Source organism: Nicotiana attenuata, chromosome 8 (genome assembly GCF_001879085.1).
Source record: "Nicotiana attenuata strain UT chromosome 8, NIATTr2, whole genome shotgun sequence".
NCBI lineage: Eukaryota > Viridiplantae > Streptophyta > Magnoliopsida > Solanales > Solanaceae > Nicotiana > Nicotiana attenuata.
In genome coordinates, this window is record NC_031996.1 from 27669178 (window position 1) to 27681734 (window position 12557).

The following is a 12557-nucleotide window of genomic DNA, read 5'->3' on the forward strand; positions in this document are numbered from 1 at the left end:
CTTATACGAGTGTTTAATGCTTAAGTCTTTTCGGCAAGGGATATTAGATATTTTTACAAGTATATTCAATTTGACAATTATGGAGTGTATTATCTTAAAATTAAATAAATTAGATAATTATTCGATAAAAAATGGCTGGATGAAGAATTTTTATGATGTTAATGTATATAATTAAATTAATGAAAAATCAAATAAAATTTTGTATAACAATGTGTTGAAATGGGTAATGACATGAAGGTTAGTGATGTCAGCACAAAAGTATAGGAAGGGCTACCATGTAATTTCATTGAATTAAGATTTTCTAACACTCTGTTTGGATCATTGTTACCCATCGTTTTATAATGTATTTTGTGTTGTACTGCATCGTATTGTATCGTCTTATAAATACAATGTTTGGATATATTGTATTGTTTGTTGTTGTTAAATAACATTTGCTGTTTGGTTTGACTGTATCATGTTGTACTGTAACTGATAAATTTACTAAAATACCCTCAATTGTTTAAATATTAAGCTTATCAAGAATTACGCGTAAAAACAATTTAAGAAAATCGTTTTCTACTAATTTATCACCAAATATGTCTTATAAATAGATTAAGCAATTAAATTCATGCAAATTCTAACAAAATTAGTGGAACAAGTTAATATTATTAAAAACAATAATAAGTACACTCCATTCCTAACTAGATCATAGTAATAATAATAAAACAAAAAATAAAATGTTAAAGAACTATGATAAAGATAGGAACGATAATCGGCAGAACAAAGATAATTAGAATTGGAGATAAAATCAAATTAGGAGAAAAAAACGAAATAAAAGAAGGCAAAACACCTTTGGCGTTATAGTTCGAAGCGGCAGAAGTTTTGGGAAAAAAAAAAAGGGGGACGAAGACAAAGTAGGTTATAGGTTGGAGATTTGGAGTTAAAAAAGAAAAAAAAAAGGTAACGGGTAAAATAAAATTGTGAAGTAATAAGTTAGGGCATAATTGGAAAGAAAAATAGGAAACAATCACACCCACACCAAATCGGTTGTTTTAAAAAATGGGACTTTTCATTGTTCTGGAACAATGAATTTACAATACAATACAACCAATTTTAATGAGACAATCAAAACAAACATTATTCTGGAATAACAATATAATATAATACAGTACAATGGGTAACAACCATCCAAACAAGCTATAAGAAGTCTAAACATAGCCTCCAATCCTACTAGTAGGGCACAAATTCAACGGCCAAGATTTTTAATGTAGTATTGCCCTCATTTGGACTTGAACTATAGTACTTGGGATGGTGATTTCCCATCCCATGAGAGCTTGTTCCCAGCATTTAATCTTTGTTGATGAATTATTGCAGGACTCGTTTGTAGCTGGATCAGACACATCCTCGAGTACAGTAGAATGGGCCATTACAGAGCTTATTCGTAACCCAAGAATACTGGCCCAAGCCCAACAGGAGATCGACAAAGAGGTTGGAAAGAACCTAACTCAATTAACTTATTTGGAAGCCTTAGTCAAGGAAACCTTAAGGGTTCATCCAACTACCCCTCTCTCCCTCCCCAGAATTGCATCAGAGAATTGTGAGATTAATGGTTATTTCATTCCAAAAGGCTCAACACTTCTCGTAAACGTTTGGGCCATCGCTCGTGATCCAAATGAATGGGCTGATCCATTGGAGTTTAGGCCCGAAAGATTTTTGCCTGGAGGTGAGAAGCCCAAAGTTGATGTGCGAGGAAATAACTTTGAAGTAATTCCATTTGGAGCTGGACGTAGAATCTGTGCTGGAATGAATTTGGGCATACGAATGGTCCAGTTGATGACTGCAACTTTAATTCATGCATTTAATTGGGATTTGCTATTGGACAATCGCCAAAGAAACTAAACATGGAGGAAGCATTTGGGCTGACTTTACGACGGGTGCACCCACGTCCTCGCCTAGAAGCCCAAGCATACGTTGGGTGAACAGTCTCATTAGGATATGACATGTCCGCTAAATGTAGGGGCATTTGCATCTATATCCGCTTTTTGTGCCACATTTTAACTTGTGCCCGCTTTGCAAAAAAAATTACAAGCGTACCCGCTTTTTCACATAACTTCAGCACACGGGGCTGAAGTAGCAAAGGCAATCACGCAAAACTTCAGCATTCTAGTAGCCGGGCCTGAAGTTCAGCTCTTGAGCTGAAGTTTTTGTGTTGTAACTGGGAAAGCTGAAGTTTTTGTGTTGTAACTGGGAAACTTCAGCTATAGAGTTGAAGTTTTTGTGTTGTAACTGGGAAACTTTTGTGTTGTAACTTGGAAACTTCAGCTCTAAATTCATAATCTAATGTTGAGAATGCTTCTGCCATTGTTGCATATGAGGTTAAGACTAGGCTGAAGAGATCAAATAGTACATCTGATATAGTTATCCAATCAAATACTGAAGATTTGCTTATGAGCAAAGGTGGTGGATCCGTTATATCAGAATTCTATAGTGCAGAATATAGGAGAAACAATGCAGTACCCAGCACTATGAGTGCTTCAGACATGGTGATTATTCATACCAGATAATTATATGAATAAACTATATAATCCAGATTTTATAGCTTTTCTATACCCAATATGTAACAATTGTTAATCGAGTTGCTGAACATATGAGAAATTTGAAGCGCCTGATTGTTAGAAGGTTGTAATTTGAAACAGTGGACGTGGAGGTTATAGGAACAGTAGCTCTGATGAAGAAGAAAATGAAGTGATGAAGAAGAAAATGAAGGAGGAGAAGAAGGAGGAGAAACGGGCTGAAGTTATTTAAGAAGTAGGTATAAATTTAAAAGTTTAAAAAAAAATGGGTATAGGTTAAATGGGGGCGACCAAATAGGGCGCCTCGTGCAATTTTTACCTAAATGTATTAGGAAAAATTGGCATCCTATAAAAACACATAACAGGAATTGGCAATTTTTTAGCCTTATATTAGGTTTGGCAAAGATAGCCCAAAATAATTGGCATTATATACCCAAATCCTAAAAACACTACTCTCTTATATATTCTCTTTCAAAATAAACTACTCGCTTATTTTGGCTTTCCTCGACCTTTCTCTCCTTGTATTTCTTCTTCTATCTCTTCTCCTTCACTCTCATAGTTTAGCAAAAATTCTTGCAAATTATACAAAAAAAATAAGTGGGGTAAAAAGGTAAGGTTGATCTCACATCAGAGAAAATCAGAAACAAAAACTAAGAAAGAAAAAATATATTTCAACTTTGTTTTTCTTCTCTCTTCTTTTTTTGGTTGGATTGAACGAGTGGGTGTGATTGAAATTGGTTGAAAATACCTAAACGAGGCTATATACAAAATTTGAGCAAGATTAGAAGTGATTTAGACTAGTTTCAGGTTAAAAAAAATCAGACCTAAAAATCCAACATCGACATGTGTATATCACGTTATATATCGTGTACATCAGTGTATATCACACACAGGTTTTTAAGGACATAATATCGTGTATACAACAAAATTTTTTTATGGACGCCCGTGTATATCACATTGTATATCGTATATATAACACAAATTTTCATGGATATACATAGATACACATGATATACATGAGATATCACTGATGTGCATAGAGATATACATGGGATACAATAGGGGATACACATATGGAGTCGTCTTGAACTTGAGTTTTCAATCTGAAATGTGTTATACAAAGAAGAGAAATTAAATTTTAATAAACTTTTTTGATATACATATTATTATTATGTTATACACTGTGATATACAATAATATAATTATTAATGTGTTATATATATATCTGGATATACAGATAAAAAACTAGAAAAATAATTAAAAAATATTTGGAAATTTTTCGGATACTACTAAAGGAAATAGAACCTAATTTCTAGGATGATGGTTGCTACGAGAGAAGAGATAGAGGATTTTAAATATTTTTTGCTATTTTTAAGAGAAATAATTTTGATGGGGCTTATTTTTAGGGTGATAGTTGAACCATTTGAAGAAAGAGAATAACTTTAGGCTACTATATGCCAAATCCTAAAATGTTGATTTTTTTTATGCCAATTGTTGGACCTAGTTGTCATGCCATGCCAAATCTCCATATATTAGTCTCCATTTCGATTATTACGCTTTGCAAATACGTAGTAGTTTGTATTGAAAGATTAAATCCCATAAGTGAAATATCCTGTTGTATGTGTCTTTTTTTAAGGGCAAAAAACACTGTATACCCATCTATTATCCTATTTGTTATTGGACACTTGCGTTGCACGTGTATCTCATTCTAATTGGTACAAATATTTAAAAGTATAATAATACAAGTGTAATAGAAGTTGAAGGAATAAATGCAAGCTCAAGTTGATGAATGTGAACCTATTCGATCGATATTTATTGTCATTGCAAAGCACAATCATATTGAAAATTTGCTTTTAAATGAATTTCAAAAGAAATGTTTGACTCGTATTATGCAATTCTTATAATTTATCGAGTATTTTAACAGTAATATATATATATATATGTGTGTGTGTGTGTGTGTGAACAACACAACATCGGCTGTGTTTGCAAATGTTTCACGCCTTAAAGTTTTTGTCTTTTTAGAGAAACCGTATCCTCCTCCTTTTTACAGTTGCATACATATGAAGAAGTTTTTATCGAATGGAAGCAGTATTTTATAGAAGTTGTACCGAAATTCGACCAATGTATGTGACTATCATTGTCGATATCATGATATACACCTACACAAAGGTAGAGTTACTATATTTTGTATAAAGATAATAGTTGCTAAAATATTTAATTAATGTGTATAAAGCCTAATTATACATACATGTACTCTTTTTGTTTGTTTTAAATTTTCGTCTGTGAATTTGAGAAAAGAAAAATATTAATTGAGTTGTACAAATATAACAGTATTATGAAACGGAGCATGATCATGTGTAATATTGACAGTGTGATATTTTAGTACTTCATCGAAATTTTAAAACTTTATTATATTACTTAAGAAAAAATAATATATCTTGTAGTTATGAAATTTAGCTTTTAATAGATAAAAAAGAAAACAGACAAACAAAACAATGAGAATAAATAATATTACAATATGTGTGTGTGATGAGGAATATAAAAAATACAAGTCCAATTAAAGAAAGAATAATAGAGGCATGAAAGACAGAAAATCAAATATCCCATCAAATACAGTACATGATGTTTGTTAATATTTGAGAAACATGAAAATATACGGGAATGTAGATGCATCATTGTGATGCAGAAGAACCACACAAAAATAAGAAAAGTATAAAATATCACAGAGATAATTATCTCACACAAAAAGAAATGCAAAAGCAAATAAACCAGCCAGCTGAAGATTTGAGCAAGAATACTATGACATAAAACATGTTAATGTAAGTCAAAAGCTAATTGTTCTAATAAAGACCCTCTCCAATATTAAATATTTGTAGTAGTTAATAAGAGGGCAACAACTAATATTAAAAGACTACAGGAAAAGAAAAAGCTAAATGCTGTAAGGGTATTACTCCTTCCAAAATCTCTTGCTATACTTTTCTCGTATCTTGTCTTAAAAAGAAAGGTTGTGTGATGCCCTCGTTTTGCAAGTGATATAATGGTTGGATAATTAAATGAGCAATTTTATAGGGTGAAATAAAGAATATAAAAAGATTCTTAGAAGATCAATGGAAAAAAACTGAAATGTGATGACAGCCTGCATTACCTTTACTATCGTGGAAGATGAAAAATACAAAACTGCTTCCAAAACATTATTCCTATTAATAATTACAGTTTCATGGAGTTATTACAGTTGAATCATACAAGGTCAACCATTTTTTTTTCAAATTCTGTTCACAATATGTGAAAGTGCTTTGGCTGTGCTAAAAACTAATTTTCAATTCACATGTTCAATAATTGTACCTTACCATTTAATAGGATCAAATCAAATAAACAACTTTATTTTTCAGTTTATCTATTCACAATTTTACATAGCAGCTGTGGTTTTACCATTTATTAATAGAATCCCAATTGGTCCAGCTTCATTTTTCAATTCACACGTTAATTGTACCTATAATTTACCATTTAATAGGATCCCAAATTAATGACCAACTTTATTTTCCAACTAGTGAATTTTCTCGTGCTTCGCGCGATTATAAATGATGTTAGTAATTTTTTACATAAAATTATATACTTTGTTAAGCTAGAGAAGGTATTTTCTGTCATTACATAGTATATATAATATACATACAAAAACTAAATCGATAAATTGATGAAATCACAAATATAAATACTTTTATTAGATTTTGATTTTCTCTCTTCCATTAAATAGTAAAAGTTTTGTTTTTCTAAAATTTTCTCTCAAATATAATTAAACATGAAATGAAAAGTAAATAGAAATAGGAAAGGAAAAAAGAAATAATTGTCAATGCAAGTTGCAACGCCTGTTGAGTGTTAGAGCCTGTTTGGCCAAGCTGCCAAAATCTGCTTATTTTAAGAAGTACTTTTTTTCAAAAGTACTTTTTCCGGAAGTACTTTTGAAAAAAAATAATTTGTGTTTGGCCAATTCATTTAAGAAGTACTTTTTACAACATTTGGTAGCAAATTATGTTTGGTCAATCTTTCTAAAAAGTACTTTTGAGTGTCAAATTACCAAAAAGGATGGTACCAAGGCATAATTATTTTAAAGAGAAAAATGAACTTAAATATTTATCGTAAGAGACTTTTATTATTTTTTATTTTATTAAATTAAGATATAAAACATAAAGTAAACAACATAATAAAGATTTAACTCAATTTTACATATATAGTTATACCAAAACATATAATATTATCTAGTATAATTACTTATTGTTACAAAATGATTTGAATAATCAAAATACATCATTTAGTATGAATTAGAAGTCTATTTCACAAATTACTATATATTGATAATCCACCATGAAATAATAAGTAAAGTCACTCACACATGATAATATTATTCAACAATTTCATCTCTGCTTCTATCACACAACGCCTCCATATTAGTACAAGACTTGCCTTGCATTTCTAAAGGAATATCAGAAGACCCATCTCCTTCCTCGATCTTTGCAGTAATGTCTTCATTAGCATAATAGTTGAATTCTTTATTGGTAGAAGAATATCGTCGGATGAAATTATGGATAGCCAATTAGCTATGATAGCTGTAACTAGATGATTCTGAGTGTCAAACTTGAAATATGGTATTGAGCGTAAAATAAAAATAATTTTAAAGAGTAACTAATTATTAATAACACATAATGTATAATTTAATTTTTTTTATATTTAAATTAAAAAGTAACTAATTATTATCTAACCTAACCAACTTTGTCGTAAATTGCCAAGCGGCCTATTGTGAGACTGCCACTTGGCTTAATGTAAATTTTTTTCTTCATCTTTTAATAATATATAGATAGGTTATGGGATGAAATTGTAAATTTATTACCTATTTATAAGTAATTTTCACAAATTAGATTTGATAATTGTTCTAAAGATTCGAGAACTAATAGCCTATAACAAATAAAATTATAAATGATTATTTGTAGGAAGAGAATTGATAATCCAAAGAAGGATGTAGATAATTTATTTTAGTGTGAAAAAATAAGAAGATAATTTGAAAAGTTACAAGACATAACACCCAAAAAATATCAAAAACAAGAAAAATCAATAAAGAATTTAAAAAGTTACAATATGATTCATGAATATGATATCTTTAAATTTAAGAGAATGATAAAAACCAGAAACAAATATAAAAAAAATAACTTAAATTAGTAAGGAATAATTTGAAAAGTATAAAATTTAAGGTGAGGATAGTTTTGTCTTGAATAAATTAATTTTCTGCTTCTGCTTCTGCTTATTGGAAGAAGCTAGAATTTTCTGCTTCTTTCCAATAGCAGAAAAACTGCTTCTGCTGCTGGCCAAAAGTACTTCTTTATCTTGGCCAAACAGCTTCAATTTTTTAAAAAGTACTTTTTTGGAGAAAAAAAGTACTTTTGGCCTCCCAGAAGCTTGACCAAACAGGCTCTTAACTGAATTACAATTTGGACAAATACTTCTTTTCATATTGATTTTTATTTTTCTATTGTTTTATTTTTTTCGTTTATATTCCTTAATCTCCTCCTCAATTCTCCATTCCCTAAAAGAGCTGCTATATAAAAGGAAGACTTTCTCTCTCGGCGCATGTTAAGCAAGGTCTGCTAACTTATGCCGGTAGGTATGGCTAGACAGAAGAAGAGGAACTCCATAGCTAAGATGAAGAACACGGATGAAGAAGAGAAGGTAGAAGAAGAAGATGGTAGGCTGGTTACACCAGAAACAGGGATTCCCCAAACTCTTGGGTCGGTGCAACTGTTTCATTAGATGAAAGGCATGGGTAGCGCACCAACAGTTCTGCATGGACAGGAGAGGAAGGAATTGACGGAGCCGGTGGAAAATCAAGCTCCGGTAGCTTAAATGGTAAAGACACATGCAGATTCAGTACTCAATGAGGCTGATATGGCGACGTCAGCAAGGAAATTAACCTTCTCGACAAGCTTAGGGGCTTTACAACTAACTCTAGCTGAAGTGGTCCAAGGTAATCGATCTCTGCAGCAAGGGTCAAAATTAAATTACTATCCCCCTATTATTAAGGATGGAAGAGAAATTGTTAGATTAAACCATATAGAAGTAGAGGAACAGAGTAGAAGATGGAGAACAAACTTAATTGGCTATGTAATAGGTGGAACCCCTAAGTTTAAGGAGATGCTGAAATTTGTTTATGGAGTATGGCAGTTTGCTACGACCCCACAGGTATTACTCCATGACGAAGGTTATTTCATCTTCAAATTTGAATCTGATGATGATAGAGATTTAATACTTCAAAATGGGCCATACACCTTCAACAATAGACCAATGATTTTGAAAAAATGGGAACCAGATTTCCAAATGAGCAAGGAGAATACAAATAATATCCCAGTATGGGTTAATTTCCCTGGATTACCTATACAATACTGGACAATGGAGAATTTAGGAAGAATTGCGAGCTCGATTGGGAATCCAATTTGTACTGACAAATTAACAGCTCAGGAAGCAAGGATAGCTTATGCCCGCATGCTGATTGAAATGGTTGTGTCTCAACCATTGCCTGAGACAGTACTGACAGAAACTGCTGAGGGCAAAAATAGGGAGCAAAGATTGAGTTATGATTGGCAGCCTACTTTCTGTCAAGAATTCCTTGTGAATTGGTCATGGGACAGGGGAATGTAGAGCTCCAGCAGAGGTGATGAAGCAGCCTGGTCCTATTCCTAAAAGTCAGGTAGGAAACCAACAAAGAAGGGGAAGGAAACTACTCACTAAGTGGATTTCCAAGCCAAAGACAGTCATGGAAATACAGGACCAAGAAGTTAGGGCTGAACCAAGCAAAGAAAAAGTAACTGCACCAGTAGACACAAGGCAAAAAGTAGTTCCTACAGGGATTGAGCATAAGGAAAATGATGAGTTCCAAGTAGCCAAATCAAAAAGGAAACAGGTGCAGAGTCCCAAGGTGAAAACATCAATAAGGAATGGTATGTCTGAGGAGATCATTGAAACTATAGTACATCAGAACATATTTAAGGCTCTGAGAATTCAGGAAGAGGAGGATGCTAGCCTGGCATCTAAAGAAGGAAGAGTTCCTCTTTATTATCCCCCATGATTATTAGCTCATGGAATATTAGAGGGATTAATAAGCCCTATAAGCAGAAAGAACTCAAGGCCTTTCTGCTGAAAAATAAAATAATTGTCTTAGGATGCCTTGAGACCAAAGTAAAAATAAGGAATGAAAAAAAGGTTAGAATGAAGTTTGGGGATGATTGGGAAGTATTTTCAAACTATTCATATAATCCTAATGGGAGAATATGGATATTGTGGGAGGCACAACAAGTAGACATTACCATAATACAAGCTGGAGCTCAAATGGTACACTGTGAAGTCAGGGACAAAAACTCAACATTCCACTGTTGGTTAACTTTTGTCTATGGATATAATACTATTGCAGAAAGGCAGGAAATATGGAATCAGCTAAGACAGATCAATAGTACTATGGTGGAGGCTTGGCTTGTACTAGGTGTCACACCTCCTTTTTTTCACACACCACCCCGAAGGATAGTGTATAAGGGAGTTTTTCCAATTTAAGTGACATTATTCGAAATGGGATTATTTAGAGATCAGAGTCGCCACTTGGGATAGGTTTGAATTTTGGTGTCCCAAGTCAGTGGTTTATCTTGAATCCCAAATCGAGGAAGTTTTCGACTTTCTAAGTGACGTCTGCGAACCAGAAATTCTGAATAAGGAATTCTGTTGACCCGGGGGAAGGTGTTAGGCACCCCCGGATCCCGTGGTTCTAGCACGGTCACTTAAACCATTATACATGGCTTAATATCTGATTTTAATACATGTCATCCTATAGTGCAATTTTAAAACTATTTACCGCTTTTAATTAATTTTAAGGAAATTGAACGTCGTTTAAAATATGTTTTTGGATCACGTCACATGAAATGCACCCGGATCCTCGACACATTCAACATTTTGGGATTTGGATTTGGGTTTGGGTCACATGAAATGCACACCCGAATTTAGGAAAGTAAAATTATTAAAGAACGCGCCTAAAGTGACTAACGTGTTATTAACTTTGCGGGAGGCCATGAAAATTCGCTAAATGGCACTCCCGAGTTCTAAATATAATAAAGTAATTAAAGAGGGCCACGCAATTTGTGATTTTATTTGGCGCGGCGCACCTTGTTTTATTTTTTAAGGCCATCCTAAAAGGGACTATTATTCTCTATTAGGATTATCTCTAAAAGGCCTAATTAATAGCATTGTTAATTGACTATATTAGAAATGCTCAAACAAACTTGGGCCTCAAGATCAAGTCCAAATTCAAACAAGGGGGCCTTCATTTATTGAAGACCTCTTAATTCAAATTTGCTACTTAACTTGGTAAGCCTAAAATTGTTTTACAAAAATGAAACCCATAATTTGATGAAAGCCTTCAGCACTTTGGCTTCGAGTTTGGCCCAATAGTGAGGAACTCTCAACCGGTTTTATGAAGAGCTGCCCCGAATGGGCTTTTGAACAGGCCCAGCGTGAAGGTATTGAAACTGGGACTTAGGCCCAGACCGCCTAGGCCTTTGATTTAATGAAATCAATTGAGTTAGAAGGGGGTGGGCCTGGTGCCAGTTCTGGACAGTTTTTGTATAATTGGGCCATGTTGAATCAATTCTTCATGGCCCAGACGGTTCAAGCATTCATCGAATCAAACTAAACTAGCTTTACTAATTCAATAAGGATTCAAACTATAAACTAACATCAGGATTTAATTTCTGGTGCACATGAAACATGAAACTAGGAAACTAATGATGGACATTGAGATACAATTTCACATACAAATAGAATTGAAGCATTTTATTCAAGTGAAGCTACTAAGCTACGGGCCTCTTACAAGCAGATATGAAATTCATTNCGAGTTTGATATTGTAAAGCAAACATAGCAAATACATTCGAATTAACATAATCTTATAGGCATGGTATCTACCCAATTGACCCAACATATATGTAACTACCCAGCCTTTTTCACTAATCACCCCAATGTTGTTTACAAATAATTATTACAGACCATTTGAATAAATTACATAAATAATACTATTGCAGAAAGGCAGGAAATATGGAATCAGCTAAGACAGATCAATAGTACTATGGTGGAGGCTTGGCTTGTACTAGGTGTCACACCTCCTTTTTTTCACACACCACCCCGAAGGATAGTGTATAAGGGAGTTTTTCCAATTTAAGTGACATTATTCGAAATGGGATTATTTAGAGATCAGAGTCGCCACTTGGGATAGGTTTGAATTTTGGTGTCCCAAGTCAGTGGTTTATCTTGAATCCCAAATCGAGGAAGTTTTCGACTTTCTAAGTGACGTCTGCGAACCAGAAATTCTGAATAAGGAATTCTGTTGACCCGGGGGAAGGTGTTAGGCACCCCCGGATCCCGTGGTTCTAGCACGGTCACTTAAACCATTATACATGGCTTAATATCTGATTTTAATACATGTCATCCTATAGTGCAATTTTAAAACTATTTACCGCTTTTAATTAATTTTAAGGAAATTGAACGTCGTTTAAAATATGTTTTTGGATCACGTCACATGAAATGCACCCGGATCCTCGACACATTCAACATTTTGGGATTTGGATTTGGGTTTGGGTCACATGAAATGCACACCCGAATTTAGGAAAGTAAAATTATTAAAGAACGCGCCTAAAGTGACTAACGTGTTATTAACTTTGCGGGAGGCCATGAAAATTCGCTAAATGGCACTCCCGAGTTCTAAATATAATAAAGTAATTAAAGAGGGCCACGCAATTTGTGATTTTATTTGGCGCGGCGCACCTTGTTTTATTTTTTAAGGCCATCCTAAAAGGGACTATTATTCTCTATTAGGATTATCTCTAAAAGGCCTAATTAATAGCATTGTTAATTGACTATATTAGAAATGCTCAAACAAACTTGGGCCTCAAGATCAAGTCCAAATTCAAACAAGGGGGCCTTCATTT

At 33.3% G+C, this 12557-nt stretch overlaps 1 protein-coding gene across 1 annotated transcript; it reads left to right on the forward strand.

Moving 5' to 3' along the window:
• Positions 1288 to 1878, forward strand: LOC109231597 (flavonoid 3'-monooxygenase-like). Its single transcript, XM_019397249.1, has one exon. It carries the CDS (start codon positions 1288 to 1290, stop codon positions 1876 to 1878), a length of 591 nt encoding a protein of 196 aa, XP_019252794.1.